The sequence below is a fragment of the Rhincodon typus genome, chromosome 5 (assembly GCF_021869965.1).
Source record: "Rhincodon typus isolate 14 chromosome 5, sRhiTyp1.1, whole genome shotgun sequence".
Taxonomy (NCBI): domain Eukaryota; kingdom Metazoa; phylum Chordata; class Chondrichthyes; order Orectolobiformes; family Rhincodontidae; genus Rhincodon; species Rhincodon typus.
In genome coordinates, this window is record NC_063336.1 from 5404516 (window position 1) to 5428486 (window position 23971).

At 40.6% G+C, this 23971-nt stretch overlaps 1 protein-coding gene across 1 annotated transcript in view; it reads right to left on the minus strand.

The window, feature by feature from the left end:
* LOC109920363 (cullin-9) overlaps nucleotides 1–23971 on the minus strand; it is a 186665-nt gene that overhangs the window by 127857 nt on the left and 34837 nt on the right. The window contains exons 3-4 of the mRNA XM_048596632.1: nucleotides 19789–19943; nucleotides 17706–18224 (exon numbers count right to left, since the gene is read on the minus strand). Coding sequence (XP_048452589.1) covers nucleotides 17706–18224; nucleotides 19789–19943 — 674 coding nt within the window. The remainder of the gene's footprint in view (nucleotides 1–17705; nucleotides 18225–19788; nucleotides 19944–23971) is intronic.

Below are 23971 nucleotides of genomic sequence, written 5' to 3' on the forward strand. Positions count from 1 at the left end.
GCCTCCCACTCTCTCCCTATTTATTTCAAAACCCCCTTCCCCTCCCCCTTTTCTGATGAAGGGTCTAGGCCCGAAACGTCAGCCTCTCTGCTCCTATGATGCTGCTTGGCCTGCTGTGTTCATCCAGCCCTGCACCTTGTTGTCTTAGACAAGGATGGCTGGTTTCTTTCTTAGTGCACCAGATTTTTTTTTTTTACAATGGTATTTGTCACCATTGTGGAGATGAGCTATAAGCTCCAGATATATATTATTTCAAATGGAATTTAAATTTTACCAACTACCATGGTGAGATTGAAACCCATGTCCCAGGGCACTAGCCATTATGCCTTTATTTCATTACATATTTCCATTCAAACTGATTCCATTTCTTGAACTTCTGAACCAAGATCATTTTTCTCACTGTTGTGCCAATCTCGTCCTTTATCAAAGTGTTCAAGTCGTGACCCTGGTCACCTTATGACTACATGTGCCTTTTAACAAGCTCCAAAAAGGAGCTATATTACACTTGAAATATTAAATGCTTCTTACTCTTTAAATGCATTTTCCCCAAGTTTTTCTAGCACTTTGTTTTATTTTCTATTTCTCCAGCTATTTGCTTTTATAAGCCAGCCAGTTATTTCTGCTATCAATGCATTCATTTTGTTAATAATATTTCAAATTTTGTTTTCAGTTTTTCCCTACTCTGACCTAATTTGCAGCTGCACTTACATTCGTGCACTGTCCATTCCTGTCACTCTGACAATCGTTACCCTGCACTTTTGCCCGTGTTCTCTCTAGCTTTCTAACGCTCCCTAAGACTACCTAAATTCTTTCAATAAGTTTAGTCGTGAGATTTGACAGGAGATGGATTGCTGTACAATTCAGGTGAAATCCATCTCAGTCGTACAGCTCCAGTGTACCAGGAATTGAAACCCACATCTCCCTTACCAATCTTTGAGTTACACATTCATAACTCCAGTTGGCACTGGTATTAGCAATATCCTAATTTTAAATTTCGCACCCTTTTATATGCATAAAGTCATGAGGGGCCTGGATAGGGTGAATAGCCACAGTCTTTTTTCCGAGGGTGAGGGAGTGCAATACTAAAGAGCATAGGTTTATGGTGAGAGGGGAAAGATTTGAAAGAACCTGAGGGGCTAGCATTTTCATGCAGAGTGTGATGGGTGTATGGAACAAGCTGCCAAAGGAAGTAGAGGAGGTTGGTACAATTACAACATTTCAAAAGGCATTTGAATGGGTATATGAATCGGAAGGGTTTAGAAAGATACGAACCAAATGCTGGCAAATGGGACGATGTCCCATTGGGATATCTGGTAGGCACGGACAAGTTGGGCTGAAGGGTCTTTTTGTACTGTATGACAATGACTGTATACCTTTAACTGTAAATTCCAGCACTGGCTAAGGTTACAATGAAGAACTGTCTTTCTCAGCCCCTCCCCTCACCGGAGGTGTGGTGGCCACCAGGTTAAATTACCATCAGTCATTTACTCCCCTCTCTCTAATGAAAGCACAGCTCTACAGTCCTTGTCGACAACAGCAACTTTCCTTTTACCTTTAATTTGCTGCTATGCAGCAAGAGTTTCATGCTCCTTTAGCTCTGGTTACTTGGACATCCCAAATTTTTAAATCATTTCACTAATAGCTGCCTTCACTGTCTAACCCGAACAGTTTGTTACCAACATTGACCAACTAGCTTTTACTGTTGGCACTTTTTTAAAAACCCCGAACATGGCTTAAAAAATTCTCCAATACTGTCCTTTTATTATTTTTTAATAAATGATCTGATGTCAAATGTCAGCTAAAAGGCAGCAGCATTTCATGCCAAATATCCATAATTACACATTTTCCAGAATGAATCGTCTTTGGGTAATGGGCAGTATGGACAGTTTACAGGAAGTATGAACCAGCTACATTGGTCAACTGTTAACTGATCACTAATATCTGGATTGTATAAACCAGTTTTAAGGTTAGTTCTGCTCCGCAGCTATACTCTGCTAGATAACAGCACAAAGAAAGAAATGTATACATTTCTTGTTTGCATCAAATTTAATTGGGTTTCTTCCATAAATTCCATGATAAATTCATTACAGTTTAAATTTTTCAAAAGACTAGCTTGTCTTTGAACAAGTACTAATGGTTCTAGTTTTTAAATCTGCACCATGTAGCAAATTGAAACAATGAACAATCGTACAATGACTCAATATAGAAGACCATTTAGCCCATCAATGATGGTTCAAATTAGTCCCACTCCTTCCTTTGGCTCATAATCCTGAAACTTTTTCCCTTCGAATATTTATCTAATTCCCTTTTGAATGTCATGAAAAGGTTCAAACAATAATCAAAAATGATAATGGGCTGCTGTCCTTGATGTCTCGCAAACTTAGATACAAGGAGGTAAAAATGATGTTCCAACTTTACAAATCCCTGGCTACACAATATCCAAAATATTTCAAGCAGTTCTAGGCACAAGATGTTAAGGAGGATATCATGGATACAGGGTCTGCAGCATAGATTTTCCGGCATAGTATCTTGAACTAAAGGATTAAGTTATGAGGCAAGGACACACAAAGGAAGGCATCATTGTTTGCAATTAAGATTATTATGGGCAATTTAATCCAAGTTTCAATATCGAGGGGAACAGATACAGTTAGGAAGATAATCTTTCCAGTGGCTGGGTAGTTTGAAGGGGGTTATGAGTTTGCGAATGACACAAAGATTGGCCAGTGAGGTGGATGGTGTTTGCAGGACATAGACGGATTGGTTAGATGGGTAGATTAGTGGCAGATGAAATTTAATCCTGATAAATATGAGGTGACATATCCTGGAAGAAGGAACCAGACAAGGGAGTACTCAAGTATAAATGAGAAGACAGTAGGAAGCAGAAGAACAGAGGGATCTTGGGGTGCTAGTCCACAGATTCCTGAATGTGGCAGAACAGATTAATAGGGTGGTTAAGTCGGCATACTGAACCCTTGCCTTTATTAGCTGTCACATAGATTGTAAGAGCAGGGAGGTCATTGTAGTAGCTGTACAGAAATTGGATTAGGCCACAGCTGGAGTGCTGTGCCGTTCTGGTCACCACACTATAGGAAGGATGAGACTGTACTGGAGCAGGTGCAGAGCAGATTCACCAAGATGCTATCTGGGATGGAGCATTTCAGCTATGAAGAGAGGCTGGATAAGATTGGGCTGTTTTCTTTGGAGCAGAGAGATTAAGACGGGGCCTGGTAGAGGTGAATAAGATTGTGAGGGGCGCAGACAGGATGGATAGAAAGCAGCTGCTGCCCTTAGTTGAAGGGTCAATAACAGCAGGCATAATTCCAAGGTGAAAGGCAGGAGAATTAGAGGGGATTTCAGGAAAAACTCCCTCACTAAGAGGGTGGAGGAGTCTGTAATGCACTGCCTGGGAGGGTAGCTGAAACAGGTAACTCAGCATTTAAATAAGTACTTGAATGAGCACTTAAATTGTCATGATATTCAAGGCTATGGGTCCAGTGCTGGAAAGTGGGACTAGGCAGTAATGTATTTTTAGTGGTACAGACTTGATGGGCCTAAGGTATCTTTCATACTGTTCGATTCTATGAATCCAGGATTAGGGAACAGTATAAAAGACAAACCTTTTAAGAGTGAAATTAGGGAAGACTTTCCTAACAAAAGGAGAACTCTTCCACAAATGGTACCAGCTCAGTGTTAATTTTAAATCTGAGCTGAATAAATTTCAGTTAAACAAGGCGGCAAAAGGATTCAGGACATATGATTGAATAATGATTAAAATGAAAACATGTGGAATTTAGTCACAGATCATCCATGATCTCACTGAAAGATTGTGCAGGTTCAATGAACTAAATAGTCTCCTTCAGTTCCTGCGCTGTCTCCAGGCAGCACCTATACATCATGCACAACCTCTTTGGCGGATGCCCAAAGTTTACAAAAGCCACAGTCTTGAATGTAGCCGAACTGTACAAAGGAACAATTTGCATTTACTAAGACATGACTCCCAAAGTGTTTCATAAAACAAAGTCATTTGCATAAAAAAAAGAGACAGGAGGTGGACTTTCCTATGGGCTCAAAGAATCTGACCTGAGCGCATTAAGACCTTCTAAAATGCACACCTGACCCATGTGGCTGTCTGGGATTTTTATCTTTTCACACAGGGGTTGGGTTGGCCGTGCATTTTAAGAAACAATGGTTTACATGAAGAGCATGAGTGCAAAGGTAGACCTGGTAAATTCCTGCCTCATTCTCCATCACAACAATCCAGCTCCTAATGAGTTAAATCATCTTCACAACCTTTATGCAAGCCCACAGTCCCTCTGATCACCCATGCATCCCCACCAACTCCCCAGTGTATCTTTCATAGCCATATTCATCCAGTTTGCACTATGTACAGTCCTCAGGAGTCAGGTACTTTAATGGAAATTACTTCAAAATCTTGCAAAATTTAAGCCTTTAAGAATCTAATAAAACCCTGAACTCTCGACTTCTGTTATGACAGCTTCTTAAAACTGCTGAGTTGAAGACCATAGACACACCTGGCGTAGGCCATTCAGCCCATGGAGTGTGCTCCACCAGTGATATCGCTCCTGATCTGATAACCCTCAACTCCACCTACCTGCCCTTTCCTCAATCTTCCATTCCCTTACCAATTTAGAAAATCTGTCTATCATAGCTTGAACATACTTAATGCCCAGCATGGACAGCTCATTGCAGTAAAGAATTCCACAGATTCACAACCCCTGATTGTGAATCAACCAACTCATGTATTTTAAATGTGTGACCCCTAATTCTGAGATTACACCATCTGGTCCTAGATTATCCCACAACAGAAAAATTCTCTGCATCTACCCTGTCAACCTCCATAATAAATTTCAAAAAGGTCACCTCTCACTGTTCTAAATTCCAATGAGTACAAACCCAACTTACGCAACCTCTCCTCCTAAAACAGTCCGCCCATACCTGATAAACCTTGTCTGAACTATCTCCAATGTCAGTGTATCTTTCCTTAGGGAAGGAACCAAAACCTTTTCACAGTATTCCAGCTGTGGTCCAACTAGCGCCTTGTATAGTTTTAGCAGAAACTCCTTATTTTTATACTCCATTCTCTTTGGAATAAAAGCCAACATTCCATTTGCCTTCCTTATTACCCACTGAACTTAGTTGCTAGCTTTGAGAGATTCACGGACAAGGGCTCCCAAATCCCTCTGTGCTGCAGCTTTATCAGTCTTTCATTTAAATAATATTCAACTTCTTTATTCTTCCTGTCTGAATGCAAAACCTTATGCTTTCTCACACCGAGACCATTAACAACTTTTGGAATGAAGCCAAGCATGCAAAATGACTACAAGACAGGACAACAAAATTGACAGAGTAAGGCAGAGAGTCAGTCAGTCAATGGAGAGGAACGGGTGTAGAGAAATTTCACGAATTTCAAAAGCAGAGATTTTTCAAACAGCCAGAGTTGTCACTGGTTTTAAAACACATCACAACACATGAGACTGACAATACTACTTGTACATTTTTCAATGTATTATGACACTTTCATCAATGGAAAAGATACACTATGGCAGTCAATGTGAGCATTAATGTATTTTTGCAGGCAGATTTGGATGATGAATCAATGTATTAAAAACACATTTTAGGATGTATTCTACATGAAAATATTTTACTACACAGTATCTAATAGCAACAATGCCAAATTACTTTACATTTGCATTTCAGAATGTACCAGATTCCTCAGCCAGCTCCTTCAATGGTACTGAACCCTCCAAGGTGGTTTGTTTTTAGGGCTTCCAAAATCAACATTGAGACAAAGAAATTGTGTGCAGAGTAAAATACAATTTTCTTGTGATCCGCATTATGGGGAAACCCAGAAGACTAACCCCAGTTTATCCAATCTTTCATCATTGGTTAATCTTGCATATTTATGCAAAGGTTATTTTGAAAACACAGCTCTTTACTTGGAATTCTAAAAGGCAGAAAGAGGTGGAAGGTTTCTTGAGAGCAAAGTGAACCTATCACCTCCACAGCTTTGAAGAGCAAAACGAGTAGGCACTTGGGACCACGTGGATCAAAATCTAGCTATGACCTGTTGCAAAGTTGTGCAGAATACTTTTGAATTGGAAGGCAGGAAGTTAGAACTTGTTTGTAAAAATGATGGTGGGGGGGTGGGGAGATGAGTGTATAGTCCCTTTTAAGAGGTGATGTGCTTTTCTAAGCTTGGAGATTTAAATAAAAATATGTGTCTCTATGCAGCTGAAGAGGTGCAGGCAGTTCTGAAATTGAAACATATCAATTTGGCTGTGAGATTGGAAACCATGGGCTTGTTTTGATGCCTTGGCAACCAGCCTGAAGATCAGCCAATTAATTTAAACCAAGCACTTAGAGATTGAAAAGCAACTGAATTTAAATCTGGTGGCTTTGACAACCTCTGACCAATGCTATTGTAAGAAAATTGATATGTCATCCAAAGGTACAAAACGAGGCGGCTTTTGAAAAAAAATTTTATGCGAGAGCAAACAACTATTTGAAGAGTAAATATCTGGTTCTCACAGAAAATCGCTAAGCTCTCCAAGAAAACACCTTCTACTCAAAAGGTACCATGACACTTCCAGGTAAAAATCCTCTCAGAAGAATTCAGAGAAAACATCCCTGACAGAAGGATCAGCAGAAGAAAGGCGTTTATGACTAGAGAGACAGCGGAGAAGGCAGAACATTCCTGAAGACACACTCTGTATGGACTTTTAGACTAAGTTTTTAATTATTTTTGTTATTACTTGGGTTTTTATAAGTGGGATTTGTATTAATTGGAGCAGAACTCCAGTAGAATTTTGTTCAGTTAGGGAACAGTCAGTAGTTAAGGGGAATTGTTTGATTTGTTAGCAGTTCTGTTAATTTGCTCACTGTTAGGGTTAAATAAATAAATTGTTACTTGTTAGATAAGAACATAAACATGCAGGAGGAGGCCATTCAGCACACTGAGTCTGTTTGACCATTCTTCACAATCACGGCTGATCGACCAACTCAATAGTCTAATCCTGCTTTTTCCCCGTAACCTTTGATCCCATTCGCCCCACGTGCTGTATCCAATCGCCTCTTGAATACATTCAATGTTTTGGCATTAACTACTTCCTGAGGTAATGAATTCCACAGGCTCACCACTTCTTGGGTGAAGAAATGACTCATCTCCAACCTAAATAGTCTACCCCGAATCCTCCTACTGTAACCCCTGGTTCTGGACACACCCATCATCGGGAACATCCTCCCTGCATCTACCCTGTCCAGTCCTGTTGATCCCCACTCATTCGTCCGAACTCTAGCAAAAACAATCCCAACCTAGTCAATCTCTCCTCATACGTCAGACCCACCATCCCGGAATCAGCCTGGTAAACCTTCGCTGCACTCCCTTGTGAGCAAGAACATCCTTCCTGAGAAAAGGAGACCAAAACTACACACAATATTCCAAGTATGGTCTCACCGAGGCCCTGTACAACTGCGATAACACATCCCTGCTCCTGTACTCAACTTCTGGCAATGAAGGCCAACATACCATTTGCCTTCTTTACCGCCTGCTGCACCTGCGTGCTTACCTTCAGCAACTGATGCACAAGGACATTCGGGTCCTACTGCACACTCCCCTCTCCCAATTTACAGGCATTCAGACAGCAATCTGCCTTTTTGTTTTTGCTTCCGAAGTGAATAACCTCATTTATCCAAATTATACTGCATCTGCCATTGATTTGCCCACTCACCCAACCTGCTGAGATGCAAATCTTGCTTAGAAGTGAATATCAGGGACTTTTTTCATTTAACCACTCCTTTTTAACAGATTAGGCAAGGTGAGACTAGCATCTCTGGGTGCTTCGGGTTTAATTATTATAAGGGGATCTCTACTCCCGTCACAAGAGATTGGGGGGGGTCTTGTTTTGATTTAATTATTAGAGGGGTTCAACCTGGCCTTCCTAACAGACCTAACAGCACGGTGAATCTACTCCTTTTCCTGCCTGCGAAGAGCCACCTTCTTGAATTCCGACTGCCCATTTGCTGTAGGTAGACCCACAATGCGTTTTGGGAGGTCTTTCCTGGATTTTGACAGCAGCACTGAAGGAAAAGCGGTACAGTTCCAAATCTAAAGTGCAGGGGAATTGGCAGGTGGTAGCGTCCCCAAGTATCTGCTGTTCTTGACCTTCTAGATGGTCATGGTTGTAGATTTGGAAGGTGCTGTAAAAGTAATCTTGGAGAATTTCTGCAGTGCATCTTATAGATGGTACATACTCTGCCACTGAGCATCAGTGTTGGAGCCAACATATAACAAACATGATAAATATTACTGTAAGCCCACTCCAGGCAATTTAGGCAAGAAAAGTCCTGAAAACTATTGATAGCTCAATGCAACATAGTTTAGGAAGTTGGGCGGGGCAGGGTGGGGGGGTGGTTCAAAATAGAAGTTTTCAGGAAGTACTTGGTGTAGTTGAGAAATTTGGAGACTGAATTACTCCCAGGAGTAGGTAGAGGTGTGCAATTTTGGAAGTTCAGTGGAACGCAGTCTTGGAAAAAGAAATTCAACTACCTTGCTAAAAGCAGAAATCAAGATAGCCTATGATGGAGCCAATACGGAGACAGCTCTGAAGTTTGGTATTTCAAAGTGAAAAACTGAAATCCCACATAAAATAATCATTGTATTTACAGCACAGAAGGTGGCCATTCAGCCCATCCTGTCCACATCAGTCAAGAGATCTGACTACATTAGTCCCATTTCCAGCTCTGGGCCCCATAATCCTGGCAGCTACAGCAACGCAACTGAAAATTTAAATGTTGCTTAAATGATGGAGTTTCTGACTCAACCACCACTTCACCCAGCGAGGTCCAGACTCCCACCGCTTCAGGTGAAACAATTATCTTGAATTCTCCGCTTAACCTTCTACCTCTTAAATCCATGCACCCTAGTTATCAACTCCTCTATTATTTGAGGACTGTGCTTTCCTATCCATGCCTGTCATAATCTTACACATTCTATCAGGTGCCCTCAACTTTCATTGCTCTAAGGAAAACATCCTCTGCCTATCCAATCTTTCATCATTGCACAAACACTCCAGCTCAGGCAGCATCCTGGCAAATCTTGTGTACCCTTTCCAGCACTTTCACATTCTTTCTATAAAGTGGTGACTAGAACTCTAATTGTGGCCTAACCAGTATTTTATACAATTACAACATAACCTCCTCCTATTTTATGCCTAAGCTAGCTGAATAAAAACTGAAAGACCAGTTGTGAAGAAGGGTTACCGAACCCGAAACGTTAACTGATTTTTCCTTCACAGATGCTGCCAGACCTGCTGAGCTTTTCCAGCAACTTCTGGTTTTGTACCTCACTTGCCTGGCCTGCTACCTTCAGAGATCTGTGGATATGCGCACCAAAGTCCATCTGATCTTCAGTACCAAGACCCTACCATTCATAGTATAATTCCTTGCCTTGTTAGCTCCAAACCACCCCCTCCCAAAATGAATCACGTCACTTTTCCAGATTGAATTCCATTTACTGTTGTTCTGCCCACCTGACCAGTCCACTGATATCCTCCTTCAGTTTATGGTTATCCTTTTATTTAACAAACTTCTTAATCATATCCCTATGCTTAACTCCAAATCATTGTTGCGCACTACAAACAGCTATGGAGAAGCGAATTCTGATGAAGAGTCATTGAAACTCGAAACGTTAGTTTGCTCTCTCTCTTCATGATGCTGTCTGATAAACAGCAATGGCCCAAGCTCCTAGTCTTATAGAACTCACTGGAAACAGACTTTCAGTCACAGAAATATCTCTACCATCATCCTCTGCCTAATGCCACTCAGCCAACTGTCAAATCAACATCCCACTTTGCCTTTGAGCCAATGGGCTCTTACTTTCTTACTATGGTGAGGAACCTTATCAAAAGCCTTTGTAAAATCCACGCAGGCCATTATCAAATGCGTTACTTTCATCAATATTCCTGGTTACCTCCTCAAGAAGACATTTGACCAGGATTTCATTCACAGCATCATCATCATCATCTGGGAGGGTTTACCGGAGAACCTCAAGGGATCTGTTTTGTCTGCACTTGCTACTTAAAGTGCAGTATGTGGAGTATTCAACAACACTGTCTATTAACTGATTTTTTTAAAATTCATTCATAGGGTGAAGGCATCTTTGACAAGGCATTCACTTACTGTCCCTAATGGTCCAGAGGGCAGACTAGGAGTCATCACTGTGGATCTGGAGTCACGTGTAGGTTAGACCAGGTAAGAAAGGCAGTTTTCTTCCCTAAACAACTTCGGCAAACCAGATGGGTTTTTCTGACAACTGACAATGGATTAACCATCATTAGGCTCTTAATTTCAGATTGTATTGTATTGAATTCAAATTCCACCTTCTGCCATGGTGAGATTCAAAATCATGTACCCAGGACATGATCTGGGTTTCTGGATTAATAGTCTAGCGATAATACCACTAGGCTGTTGCCTCCCCCTTTGACTCATTTACCTCATGTTAAATCCTCAAGGCTAGAGCAGAACGTACATATGTAGAGATCGCAGGTGGTCAGGCTGCATCCATGGAGAGAAAGCAAGCCAAGGTTGAGTTTAGATGACACTTCAGAGCAACTCGACCCAAAACGTTAGCTTGCTGTCTCTCCATGGATGCTGCCTGACCTGCTGTGATCTCCAGCAATCACGGTGGCTCAGTGGTTAGCACTGCTGCCTCACAGCACCAGGGACCCGGGTTCAATCCCACCCTCGGGTGACTGTCTGTGTGGAGTTTGCACATTCTCCCCGTGTCTGTGTGGGTTTCCTCCAGGTGCTCCGGTTTCTTTCCACAATCCAAAGATGTGCAGGTTAGGTGGATTGGCCATGCTAAATTGCCCGTAGTGTTCAGGGATGTGTAGCTTAGGTGGGTTATAAGGGGATGGGTCTGGGTGGGATGCTCCCATGGTCGGTATGAACTTGTTGGGCCGAAGGGCCTGTTTCCACACTGTAGGGATTCTATAAATTCTATTTTTTGTTTTCAGTAGATTCCAGCATCTGCAGTAAATTTGCTTCTATAGATATATAGAAGATTGTTTTACTGTTTAACTTCGTAACGCTGTTCAAAATTGTGTATCTCGTGGCTTTATTCTCAAAAATTATTCAAGGTCTCAGATTTTCTGTGTGTTAAACCAAAAATAAAAAAGTGTTACTGGCCCATAGCGAGATCCTAAAAAATTTACCAGTTTTGTTAGGGACTATAACAGGAAAGAAACTGAATCACGATACATGGTTATTTTTCAGACTGGAGGGTGTTACACACAATGGTCAATGCAAACAGCAAATTGTTTTAAATATACGTAAATAAATTGGACATTGAAATACAGAGGTGTGGCAAACAGTGATAATGAAACCAGTTGATTGTAACAGGTCAGACAGGCTCGCAGAATAGATAAGTAAATGACAATTGGAATTGAATACAGATGACTAAGAAGTGATGAATTTTGGCAGATGGAAAAGGAAGAGGCAACATATTTAGTAGTAGAATTTTAAACAGCTTGCAGAAATAACCGAACTTATGAGTTCACATACATGCATTTGTGAAGGTGACAGGACAAATTGAGAGAGCTGTTAGTGAAGTGCATGGAACCTTGGATTTCATAAATAGAAATATTGTGGACAAAAGCAAGGAAGCTATCCTCAGCTTACGCCACCACTAGGAATATTAACCAAGCTTATAACATGGAAAAAAGGGAAAATTAACAGTGCAAAAGGCACTGTACCTGATTGCATGTAATTTTGCAACAAGGCAAGCAATTTAAGGGCAAAAGTAGACAGACGTGGGTATGATCTAATTGCCTTTAAAGAAACATGGTTGCAGAATGACCAAGCATTAAACATTTAGGATGAGCAGGAAAAACTAGATAAGGTAGGGTACTGCACTGACAAGGGATGGCATAGGGAGGATTTCCAGGTTGGAAGAACAAAATGTGCAATTTAAAGCTGTTACATTGTTTCAGAACTTCAGAAGAGAGATCAAAACAACGGCACTTTAAAAATTAGGAAGGGACTCAAAGCAATGACAACGTGAGAAGTGAAACAAACGGAGAAATAAACCTGCACAGCTGTCTGACCCATCAGTGAACCTGCACAGTTGACTGCCACTGCTGTTTGGTTTCAAGTATCTCTAGACATCAGAGTCTGTTCTAAGAAAAATTAGCAGTGAAATTAACAGCTGACCTTGGAGGAACAGCTAAGTGGTATTTCTCAAGTGTAACCTTAATTTTTTTTTGTAAATCTACAATAAGTAGAGTGGATTTTTGTTTTATTATGATCGGTCTCTTGATTAAACTTTAAAATACAAAACATAGGTACTAAGTTAGCATGGAGCAGTGTTTTTAGAGCAGTAAGATTGGGCTATTTTCTCGGACTGTAGACTGTTAAGGTACAAAGTAGGCCTTTAGCAGAGTAATGTGCTCTCCCTGTCGGATGTGGGAGACTAGGGAGGGTTTCCATGTTACTGTTGATTATGTCTGCAGGAAGTGAGTTTGATTGCAAATCCTATTGAATTGCACGGATTGGTTGGAGCAGCAGTTAGAGGCAATGAGAAATTTACAGGAGCTACGGGGTGTGATGGATGGCAGTTGTAAGGAGGCAGGAAAACCACAGATACAGTCAGGTAGATGGGTTGCCTCAAGGAGAGGTAGCCAGGCAATGCAGGAGTCTCCTGTGGCTATCCTCGCCTCAAACAAGCATGCTGTTTTGGAAAATACAGGGGGTGAGGGGCTCTGAGGGGAATGTAGCACTGACAGCCAGGTTTCTGGTACTGAGACTGGCTCTAATGTAGTGTGGGGTAGGTCAGGCTCCAAGTCATCGATTGTGAAAGAGGATTCTAGTCAGAGGCACAAAAAGATGTTTCTGCTGTCAACATGACATCAAAATGGTGCACTGACTCCCTGGTACCAGAATCAAGGATATCACGGTGAGGGTGCAGAATATTCTCAAAGGGAAGAGAGTGACCAGCAGGAGGTCGTTGTACTCATTGGAACTAGTGACATAGGAAGAAGAGAAAAGGACGAGGTTCTGAGGACAGAATGTACAAAATTAGGCAAGAAGTTAAAAAGTAAGTGCGAAGGTAATAATATCTGGATTATTCTTGGTGTCATGAGCTAGTGAGAGTAGGACTAGGAGGATACAGCAGATGATTAGTGGCTGAGTAGCTGCTGCAGGGGAGAAGGATTCACATTTTTGGATCATAAGAACCTCTTCTGAGGCAGGAGTGACCTGTGTGAGCATGGATTGGACCTATTTTGGATGGGGACCAATGTACTAGCTGGGAAATTTGCTACATCTGCTTGAGAAGATTTAAACCAGGGGGTGACAGTTGGGACCCAAGGTAATAATGAGAAAAGAGATCAGTCTGAGATTGGTGCAGCTGGGAAAAGGAGCAAGTCGAACAGTCAGGGCAGGCAGGAACAAACCAGAGAACGAGGTAGGAGTGATAAATTAGACTGCATTTATTTCAATACAAGAGGCCTGACAAGTAAGGCAAATGAACTCAGGACATGGTTAGGAGCATGGGACTGGGATATCATAGATCAGGGAGGGACAGGACTGGCAGCTTAATGTTCCAAGGTATAGATGCTATAGGAAAGTTAGGAAGGGGGGCAAGAGAGGGGTGGGTGGCATTTTTGATTAAGCATAACATTACAACTGTACTTAGGAGGATATACTCCTGGGAATACATCAAGGGAAATTATTTGGGTGGAACGGAGAAATAAGAAAAGGGATGATCACCTTATTAGGAATGTATTTTAGACCACCACTATCTCCACCTCCCCCTCCCAAAGTCAGCAGGAAATTTAGAAACATTCATAAAGAGACCTCAGTTATCTGTAAGAATTACAGGGTGGTTATGGTAGGGGATTTCAAATTTCTAAACACAGACTGAGACTAAAGTATAAGAGCTTGGATGGAGAGGAATTTGTTAAATGTACAGGAAAATTTCCTGATTCAGTATGTGGATGTAACTACTGCAGAAGTGCAGAACGCGACCTACTCTTGGGAAATGAAGGCAGGGCAGGTGACTGACAGGTCAGTGGGTGAGCACTTTGGGGCCAGTGACCGTAGCTCTATTAGTTCTAAACTACTGATGGAAAAGGATAGACCGGATCTAAAAGTTAAAGTTCTACATTGGAAGAAGGCCAATTTTGATGGTATTAGGCAAGAACTTTCAAAAGTTGACTGGGAGTGGAAATTTGCAGATAAAGAGACAGCTGGAAAAAGGCAAGCCTTCAAAAATGAGATCACAAGAGTCCAGAGACAGGATTTTCCTGTCAGGGTGAAGGGCAAGGCTGGTAGGTACAGGGATTGCTGGATGACTAGAGAAATTGAGGTTTTAGTCAAGAAAAAAAAGTATACATCAGGTATAGACCGCAAGGATCAAGTGAATCCCTAGAAAAGTATAAAGGCAGTAGGAGTCTACTTAAGAGGGATATCAGGAGGACAAAAAGAGGACACGAGATCACTTTGGCAAGTAGGGTTCAGGAGAATCCAAAGAGGTTCTACAAATATATTAAGGACAAAAGGACAACTTGGGAGAGAATGAGGTCATTTAAAGATCAGCAAGACCGTCTATGTGTGGAACTGCAGGAAATGGGAGGTTGGCTAAGACAGATGTGGATCCAATACAGACAGACTGAAATCAGAATGATATACAAGAGGGAATACAGAAATGGCAGAGAAGCTAAGCGATTACTTTGGGTCTGTCTTTGCTCAGACTGAATGGACTAGGCAGAATGAGGAACTGAGTTAGTATTAGGAGGAAAAGTGTTTTGGAGAAATCATTGGGACCTGATAATCTGCATTCTAGAATACTGAAAGCTTGACTCTGGAGATAGTGGATGCATAAGTAACATTCCTTCAAAATTCTATCTTCTGAAATGTTCCTGCAGATCTGAAGATAGCAAATGTCAGCACACTATTTAAGAAGAACTGGGAGCAACAGACATATTAGCCTAACATCAGAAGTTGGGAAGATGCAGAAATATATTAGGAAGGTTCTGATTAAAAATTTGTAAATTGGAAAGCATGTCTGATGAACCTGTTAGAGTTCTTGGAGGAAGTTACAATCAGAATTGATAAAGGAGAGTTGGTGGATGTTAAAGACTTGAATTTTTAGCAAGTTTTTGGTAAACCCCTACTGGTTAAAGAAAAAGCACGTAGAAGGATGCAGATCAGAAGGCTGGGCAGAACATTAGACAAAAAAGCTGAACTAAAAGATTAATGGGGGCAAAATCTGAATGAGACAAAGCCAGCTCAAAATATATAAAAACAAGTAATAAGAACTTCTATTGATATTTGAAAGAGTTAATCATTCCTATTGAAAGCAATTCTAGGGAAATAATGATGGAAAATAAGAGATGTCAGATGAATTGAACAAGAACAACATTTGTCTTCACCACAAGATCCGGCATTTATTACTTGTCCCTAGTCACCCTCAAGGTGATAGTGAGCTGCCTTTGTGAACCGCTGCAGTCCACATGCCGTAGTTTGACCCATAACGCTCTTAGCGTGGGAATTTCAGGATTTTGACCCAACAACAGTGAAGGAATAGTGATATATTTCTAAGTCATAATGAGGAGCGGCTTGGAGGGAAAGCTGCGGGTGGTAGTGTTCTCCTAAGTGGGCTGACAAGTCTGAAACATCTTCATAAAGGTTGTATAAGTGTCTGGTGAGATAATTAACATTGGCTTTAATGTTCCAAAATTCCCTAGATTCAGGAAAAATTTGTTTCCGTTGGAAAGTAGCAAATATAACTTCTATTCAAAAAAATGAGACAAAGCAGGAAACTACTTGCCAGTTAGCATAAATCTCTCTCATAGGGAGGGGTCAGTTAGCTAGATGGTTCATTTGCAACGCAGAGTGATGACAACAGCATGGGTGCAATTCCCATACTGCCTGAGGTTGCCACAAAGGTACCACCTTCTCAACCTCAGCCCTCGCTTGAAGTGTGGTGACCCTCAAGTTAAACCATCACCAGTCACCTGTCTAATGATGGCCTGCTAGGACGATTGCAACTTTACCATGACCTCATAGGGAGGAAGAAACTATTCTTCAACACGTTTATGACCTCAGCTGATGGCTTTTGAACAAATCAATTAAATCTTGTCCAATAAAACAAAAAAAACAAATTTAATAAGTGATCCACTACTGAAACATAACTATTCAATGCTACAGATTTGGTTTTAGCAATAAAACAGAAGTTTATTATACAAAAATGTGAAAAATAGAACTAAACTATTTACATATAATACAAGATTTTAAACACACCGTAAACTACAATCCCATTAATTCCAACAGCAGTCTTTTGTTCCTTTACTCACAGCCAAGAGAATTCCCTTCCCTATCCCAAATAGTTTGATTGAACACATGCTTCAGTTCCTGGCCCTGAAAATCTGACAGCCTCTTTCTTGGGTCTTCACAAAGGAGGTTAGACTTTCCTCAGTGTCATATCATCCCTTAAAACAAACACTTCTCATCTGGAACGTTTAAACCAGACTCCTTACACCAAGGTGACTTATTTCTCAACAGCTCCGAACTATCTCCCTTTCAGAGGAGCAATTGTTTTACACAGTCAGCTTCAGCCAAGCTTTTTACAAACTCACCAAACTGAAAACCAAAAACTTTTTTCCAATCCATAGGCATTTCCCCTAATCAGGAGAAAAAACATCCTTCTCTGACCTTCTGAAGTGAAAACCTAATGCACAAGTGTTTGTTTTATTCACTCGTTTAAAACTCTGAACACATTCCCATTTTTGGCTCTAAGAACATACTCGCAGTCAGGCTATTCTTTTGAAAAAGAAATCATGTCTAAGAGATACAAGTTAATGATTAAATCCCTTTTGGAGGGGCACACCTATACCCACATACCACTAGCTCAAATCCAAACTTGAAAATAAACGATACTAAAACATAGACAAATCACACACTGTACCAGGCTGCTTCAAGTTCAAGATAATCATACAGTGGCAACATGATTTGGACAGGTTCATTTGGATTGGGGGGCGGGGTTTCCTTTTCAGGGAGCATTCAGAATGAAGAATTACTGTTTCAAAATAAAGGGTGCCCACTGAAGATAGAGGTGAGGAGAATTTCCTTCTCAGATTTAGGATCTCTTCAACCCTCTTGTCCAACATGAACAAACCAACATAAATAACTCTGTTATTTGTTGGATTTTGCTGCACAGATTTTCCAAAATGGCATTTTTCTCTGTGACTGAATTAATAAAACGGTTCATGTAAAATGTTTTGAGGAATCTGACAGGTTTGCCTTCGTTTCGTCTAATCACAAAGCAAAATTGGAAAACGTGAAACAGCTGGAAGTACAATAAACAGGACACCAGAAATTCTTCAGCTCTTTCAAATACTTAAGACATTAACAGAGTAATTACATGATGAACAAAGGTCCCCAAAAACAGAAACGTAAAAGAATAGACATGAAGAAGTTGTTCACAATTTAGCCCTTTGTGCATTTTTTGACATTTCATCAACTAATTGGTCACCCAACTTGTTAGAATTTTTATTCTTTCAGACAGTGACTAACCAAATATTTGTTTTCATAAATCTTTAACTCGTACATTGGCTAATGAAAATAGAAAATTTTTACAATTTGTGTTTCATCAAAGCACATGATTCTTACATTAAGCATTTCCTTACCTGTACAGGGGGGGTTCCATCATTGCTGTACCTAAACTCTCCTTCATCTCCACAACTAACTTGTTCATAATCCTCCAACATTTTCACAGTCATGCCTGTTTTTAAATTCTCCTGTATATATTCCACATAACTGCTCCGGCTGGCAAAGTTTGAACGGGTTTTGTAAGTCGTTACTGTTTTTTTCCGCGGCTGTGATATCAGTAAGTTACTGGCAACCACGTTCCGTGGCTGAAATATTGATTTAATGTTCCTAGGCAGTTCTTCTCCTGCTGACCCCACCATAAAATCAGGTTCTTTGTTCCGGTCCCAGCCCATGACGCGAACTAATTCGGAAATCAGATTGGCCATCGCCATGGTGACTTCAAACTCTCGGAGCAGCCGAGCTTGTTCTGGCACATGTGAGGCAGTGCAGTCCTGGCGCTCTCCACTTAGATCTTGCCCACTGTTATTCAACTTGTCCATTAGGGAGGTGACACACAGATAGCGTTTTACCAAAGAAAATAAGAGTTTCCCTGGTATCTAAAAGAACAAAGAACAAACAATGAATTACACCACATCTGGAAAATAAGGTTTGGAGTTCAGCATTATCAGATCAGAAAGTGGAGTTGAATGCTATCAGCCATGATCTCATTAAATGTAGGTTAAGTGGCCTACTTCTGCTCTTGTACTTTATCATGGAACTTAGCCCATGATGCATTTTTGGCCTTTTAGTCATTGTTCAGTTCATTGTATCAAATAGTCAAAAGAACACAAATACATTTTAAAATGAATTTAACAGCAACCGTTAGTAGAAACATTAGGAGAGTTGGCCAAAACAAAAATTAGTCCAAGAAACAAAAAGGTCATAAAGGAAGAAGCTGTGATGGTGATATGGAGGCATAGGAGAGAATTTCAGAGGGCGAAAGAGGACACCAGACGAATAGAAATCAATGTTGGTGCAGAGTCAAGGAATGGAGAGTTTTCCACATTAGGAGGAAAAAGCAAAGCCATGAAAGGACTTAATGTGAGATGCCAAACAATTCAGTGCTAATGGAAGTCATCTAGCACAGGGGCAAGAGGAGTAAGAACATGACACCAGACAGGATATGGTCTCAGAACTTTCACTGAGCTGAAGCTTACAGAGGATGTAAGATGTAAAACATGCAAGGGGAAGCTTGGAATATTTAAACCTACAGCTAACCAAGATATGGGTGAGGGTTTCAGCACCAGATAGGCCAAGGCAGGTAGAGGCAAATGATGTTTTAAGCAAGAAGGTTTTCTGTGTTGGAGAGGAATAATCTGGCAACTCAAAATCAGGATTAAAAAGGATATTAAGGCTTTAACAGTTTGCTTCAGTCTGAAAGAGTCACCAGGGAGGGAATGGAGTCAGTTTCAAGGATGTTTTCAATATTGCAAAGTAACAGGGCTTACTCCAGACTGGATAATGGGCATACAGCCTGGCAAAACTGCAGAGTGGTGAGCATGCTGTTGGCACACAGTGGACACAGACTCTGCGACTGTGATGCTGCCACAGAGTGGCAAGTAAATAAGGAAAAAGTCAAACTGAGAAAAGATCTTTGGGGAATCAGGAGAATAGTGAATGGCACAGCAAATGAAAATATTCTTGTAAATATTTTCAGTACAAATGGTACCAAAGGCAATCTTTCACTATCCTTCACTAAGTGGACAACGGGAACAGGCAGTGAATGAGGATGATATAGTCAACCATGGTAAATGTTACAGAGGTGATGAGGAGGGATAATGTTACACAGAATAAGGTTACACAGGAAGTAATTTGGTGACTTTGCTTAGACTAGTTCAAATACAGATATTGTCAAAAAAAATTACCCATTTCAAAATGAAATCAGTCCTGTCATCTCCCATACCTTCTGCCATTTCAGACATTACAATAGGACTACGTGGTAAAAATAATTCATTGGTTGGAAGGCAGCTGCAAAGAGCATTCCACAATGATATTAAACAAGCTGGCTTTTCCTTGTCATATTATCCTTTATTTCGGGCAAGTGCAAAATAGAAATTAATTTCTTTCAGGAATGCTTTAATTGGAATATTGGGGAATAGAAGATAATGGAGGATCAATTACCTGAGGGAGGTGAATTCCTTCAAATGAAATTCCATGTTCTTCAGAAGAAGTGGTTTCTGCAAACAATTCCAGCAAGGTGTAACGATTGTCAAAGTCCATGTGCTGTTCAATCCCATCCTGCTGGCTCAGTGAGAGGAGAACGTACGCCCGGCTACCTACAACAGAACACAGCATTATTAAACAGAGTAAGAACCACTATGTTTATAAACTATTAAATTCTTGTTTTGCCAATACAAAAGTAAACCTCAATAATTAAGTACAAACAACACCAGCCATGAAAACTGTACAGAACAGTGCAAGTCTTTTAGATGCCAGGCTTATATCAGAGATTTGAACAGAAAATGCATGAAATACACAGCATATCAGCATAATATCAGAACTCTTGCGATTAAACCCTCATCAGAAGTGAAGAAAGATAGAAAAAGTATTCTTAAGGTTACAGAAATAGAAAAAGAAAGAAGCAGGGATCGGGGGTGGGTGGAGAGAACCAGAATAAATAGATAACTTAATAATAAACAGGGCCAAATACTCTCAAAACTGAATTACAATGCATTAGGTTAGCCATTTTTCAATCTGTTGATATGCACAAACTGCGTTGAATTCAGTACAATAAACCAGGAACCATGAGAGCAGATCAGAGCTGACATTTGACTGCAGTTGACCCTCCACCAAATCCCACCCCTTTTTGTCTTCTCTGGCCACCCATGCAAGGTGAACAAACAAGAACTTCAGCTGGATCATAAAAAGAAGGAATCACTGCACAGTAAGGCATTCAGCCATCCAACATAACCTCTATTTTCAGCTTTTGGTCCATAACTCTGTTGGTTACAGCATTCAATCGTTAACATCCAACAAAGTTGCTGCCTTTTTTAAATTCACAGACTGTGGATATCACAGGCTAAGTCAGCATTTATTCCCACTCCAATTGCCCGAGACGGTGCTGGTGAGTTGCATTCTTGAACCACTGCAGTCCATTTAGCAAAGGTACACTCACAATGCTGTTAGGGAGAGCGCGCCAGGATTTTGACCCAATGACACTTAAGGAATGGCAATATATTTCCAAATCAGGGCAGCGAGGTGTTAGGGAAACTTGCAGGCAGCAGCGTCCCCATGCATCTGCTGTGGTAGAAGTCACAGGTTTGGAAGGCACTGTCTAAAGTGGCTAGGTTACTGCAGTGCATCTTGTAGATGGTTCACACTGCTACCTCTGTACGTCATAGAATCGCAGAACTACTGTGGGGCTCTCTGAGCCTTTTAATTTGAGTTTTTGTATTTTTTTTTTCTTGTTTACCTTTCAGCTCTGTTAAATCTTTTAATTCTGGCTTTTGTAACCAAGTGGGTGCCAGTGAATGCCGACTTTGCACACTTCGCTGCACTTTGTATTCCTATACTTAGCATATATGACAAATAAATAAATCTAAATCTATTGTATTCCACAACTACTATACACAAAGGCACGTCCAAAATGATCTTCATAAAAGATGTAGAAACAGAAGCACAGTCCACCTGCCATGCAAGATTCAACAAAACTTTAGTACTGCATCTTCAGCTCGTTTTACACTTCAACCTGTGTGTATGTTTATTGTACCATTTTGCTCTCGTGTCAAGGATCCTGCAAAACCTTAGACGCAAAAGCTTTTTAAACTTGTGTCATGTTCCTGCCTTTGCCCTGCAAACGTGCACAATGGGTGATGATTTAACTGGAAACAATGCCCTATTAAATGTCTCAATGGAACCTGCTTCTACCACACTTCCAAGCAGTACATACCAGACACCAAGTACCCTCTGTGCAAAGAAATATTTGTCTTGCAATGCACTTTAACATTGTGCCTTCTGGATCTCAATCCATTTTTGAAAATGGTACGTTGGCAGTCATGGTGAGAAAATTCATGTACAGAAGCAGGGATGCTTTGTTGCATTTGTATAGGGCTTTGAAGAAACCACACCTGCACAGTTTTGGTCTCCTTATCACAGGATGGAGGTTCTGGCTGTGGAGGCAGTTCAGCAAAGGTTTAGCAGACTGATTTCTGGCTCAATACTAATTCCAATATTGCTTGCTCCCTTGTTGCATCCAGGACTTACTGCTATAAGAAACTATCCTGGACACACTCCAGAAATTCACCACCTTTCTGATAGGTGTTTGCCGGCCTCTCCCAATCAATGTTCAAGTTAAAATCCACATTGATACTACTCCAGCTTTGCTACACACTTGCCTAATTTCTGCATTTATACAATATAGCACTTCAGAATTGCTAATGGCAGTCTGTATACAAAAACTGTTACAGTTTTAGATCTTTAACTGTTCTTCAGATCCACCCATAAAGTCTCCAGCTAATGTTGTGTCTTCATTATATACTCCCACATCACTGAAGTAATTTTATTTCTAATCAGTAAGACTACACCTCCTTTGCTATTTTTCCAGTCCATCCAATAAACTTTACAACCTGGTATAGTTAGCTCCCAATGTGGAACCTGCAGCCATGTCTCAGCAATAGCTACTGTACCATAATCTCCAATTTAAATTTGTGCCTGCAGGTCATTTCGTTTATTCCTTATAATCCATGCAGTTAGTCGTATATAGACCTCTTTTTGGGCCATAAACTAACCCATCCCTCAACAATTTTCAATAGTTTACATTAAACTACACCCAATAAGCTTGAACATCATTGATGCTTTAGTGGTACAAGTGAAAGTTATTAATGACCTTAATTGCTAATAAATTTTGACCTCTGAAAGATGAGTAAAATGCTCATTAATCTATCACTATCCACTTCTCCATGGCAGCAACTTTTCCAAACGTGGCTGTGTGAAATTTCACACAGCTGATCGCTAGCTGAACTCTGTCCCCTCTCATACAGCTTTTCACCTCCCGTTCTGCTGATGACTGACAATGCTAGAAAAAGGAGCTCCCCTTCCCTCCTCCTCCTCACTAAACTCCACACCTCCTGCATTTATACTGAGATTAGAAAGCTTTCTTAAAACTATACAAATAGACTAAGTCAGTTACTTCATTAACTAATTTCATTTGTTCCCAATCAGACAGCTCAGCTATCCATGCCCAAGCCTCAAAGAAATTTAAAAATAGCAAATTTCAGTTAAATTTCAATTGTGGGTATGACAGATTGGAGAAAAAAAAATTAACGCTCAAGGTTCACTCCTTTACTGACCAAACTCCTAGGTTTACATGTTGTCACAGGCTATACTGTATAACAAGGATCCAATTATATGAAGGAGGCCAAGAGTGAAAGTTTCTGAAGATGTAAAAATGAGCAAAGAGGCACAACTTTTATGTTTTATTCATTCATGGGACATGCACATCGCTGAATGGGTCAGTATTTATTGCTGTCCCTAGTTGCCCTTGAGAACGTGGTGGTGAGCTGCCTTCTTGAACCACTGCAGTCCATGAGCAATAAATAAACTGGACTAAGTCTCTTTTAAGGTGGCAGTTTCTATTTGCTCTTCTTCAAAGTTTAATACAAGGTAAGGACTTTTGCATCAAAGTACTCGTTCCATATGCATTTTTTTCCTTTTAAGTAAAGTCTTGTACAAAAGTAAAAATATTGACCCTTCTTTAGCCACCTCATAACAGACACTCAAGCAGTTAAATTATTATCCATACTGCCAATTATGGGTCCATGCTTTAATAGCTGCTCCATAGTTTGCAAGTCAAACTCAACTGCCACACCGTAATTGTCTACTGTCACTAGAGTTTAAACAGCCATGATGGGACAGGTTTGCCACCTCTGTCCTAGACAGCTACCTATTCAACATATGCTGAGTCACAGGGTGGACACAAGACTATGGCATAACAAGAAAGGATAGAGAGGCCAATTGTAGCATCAATACCACTACCCCATTTAACATCATTAGGACACCTCAACTAGAAAATATTCATCAAGATCTTACTGGTCTGTATAACCCATTCATGAGAGTAGATAGCAGCACTGCAGTACTGTCACTGGACCAGAGGCCCAAGCTAATACTCTACGGACACTAACAGTTGGTGGATTTTCAATGCAATTAGACCATTTAAACATATGAGCAAGGTACAAGAATAGTCTATTCGGCCTCTTGAGCTAAATAAATCTGGACTATACAGTTAGTCTCAGTAAAGTGACCATGAAACAGTCATCAATTGTCAAGATAAATCAGCAGAAACCAGACGTCTGGAGAAGAAACGTCT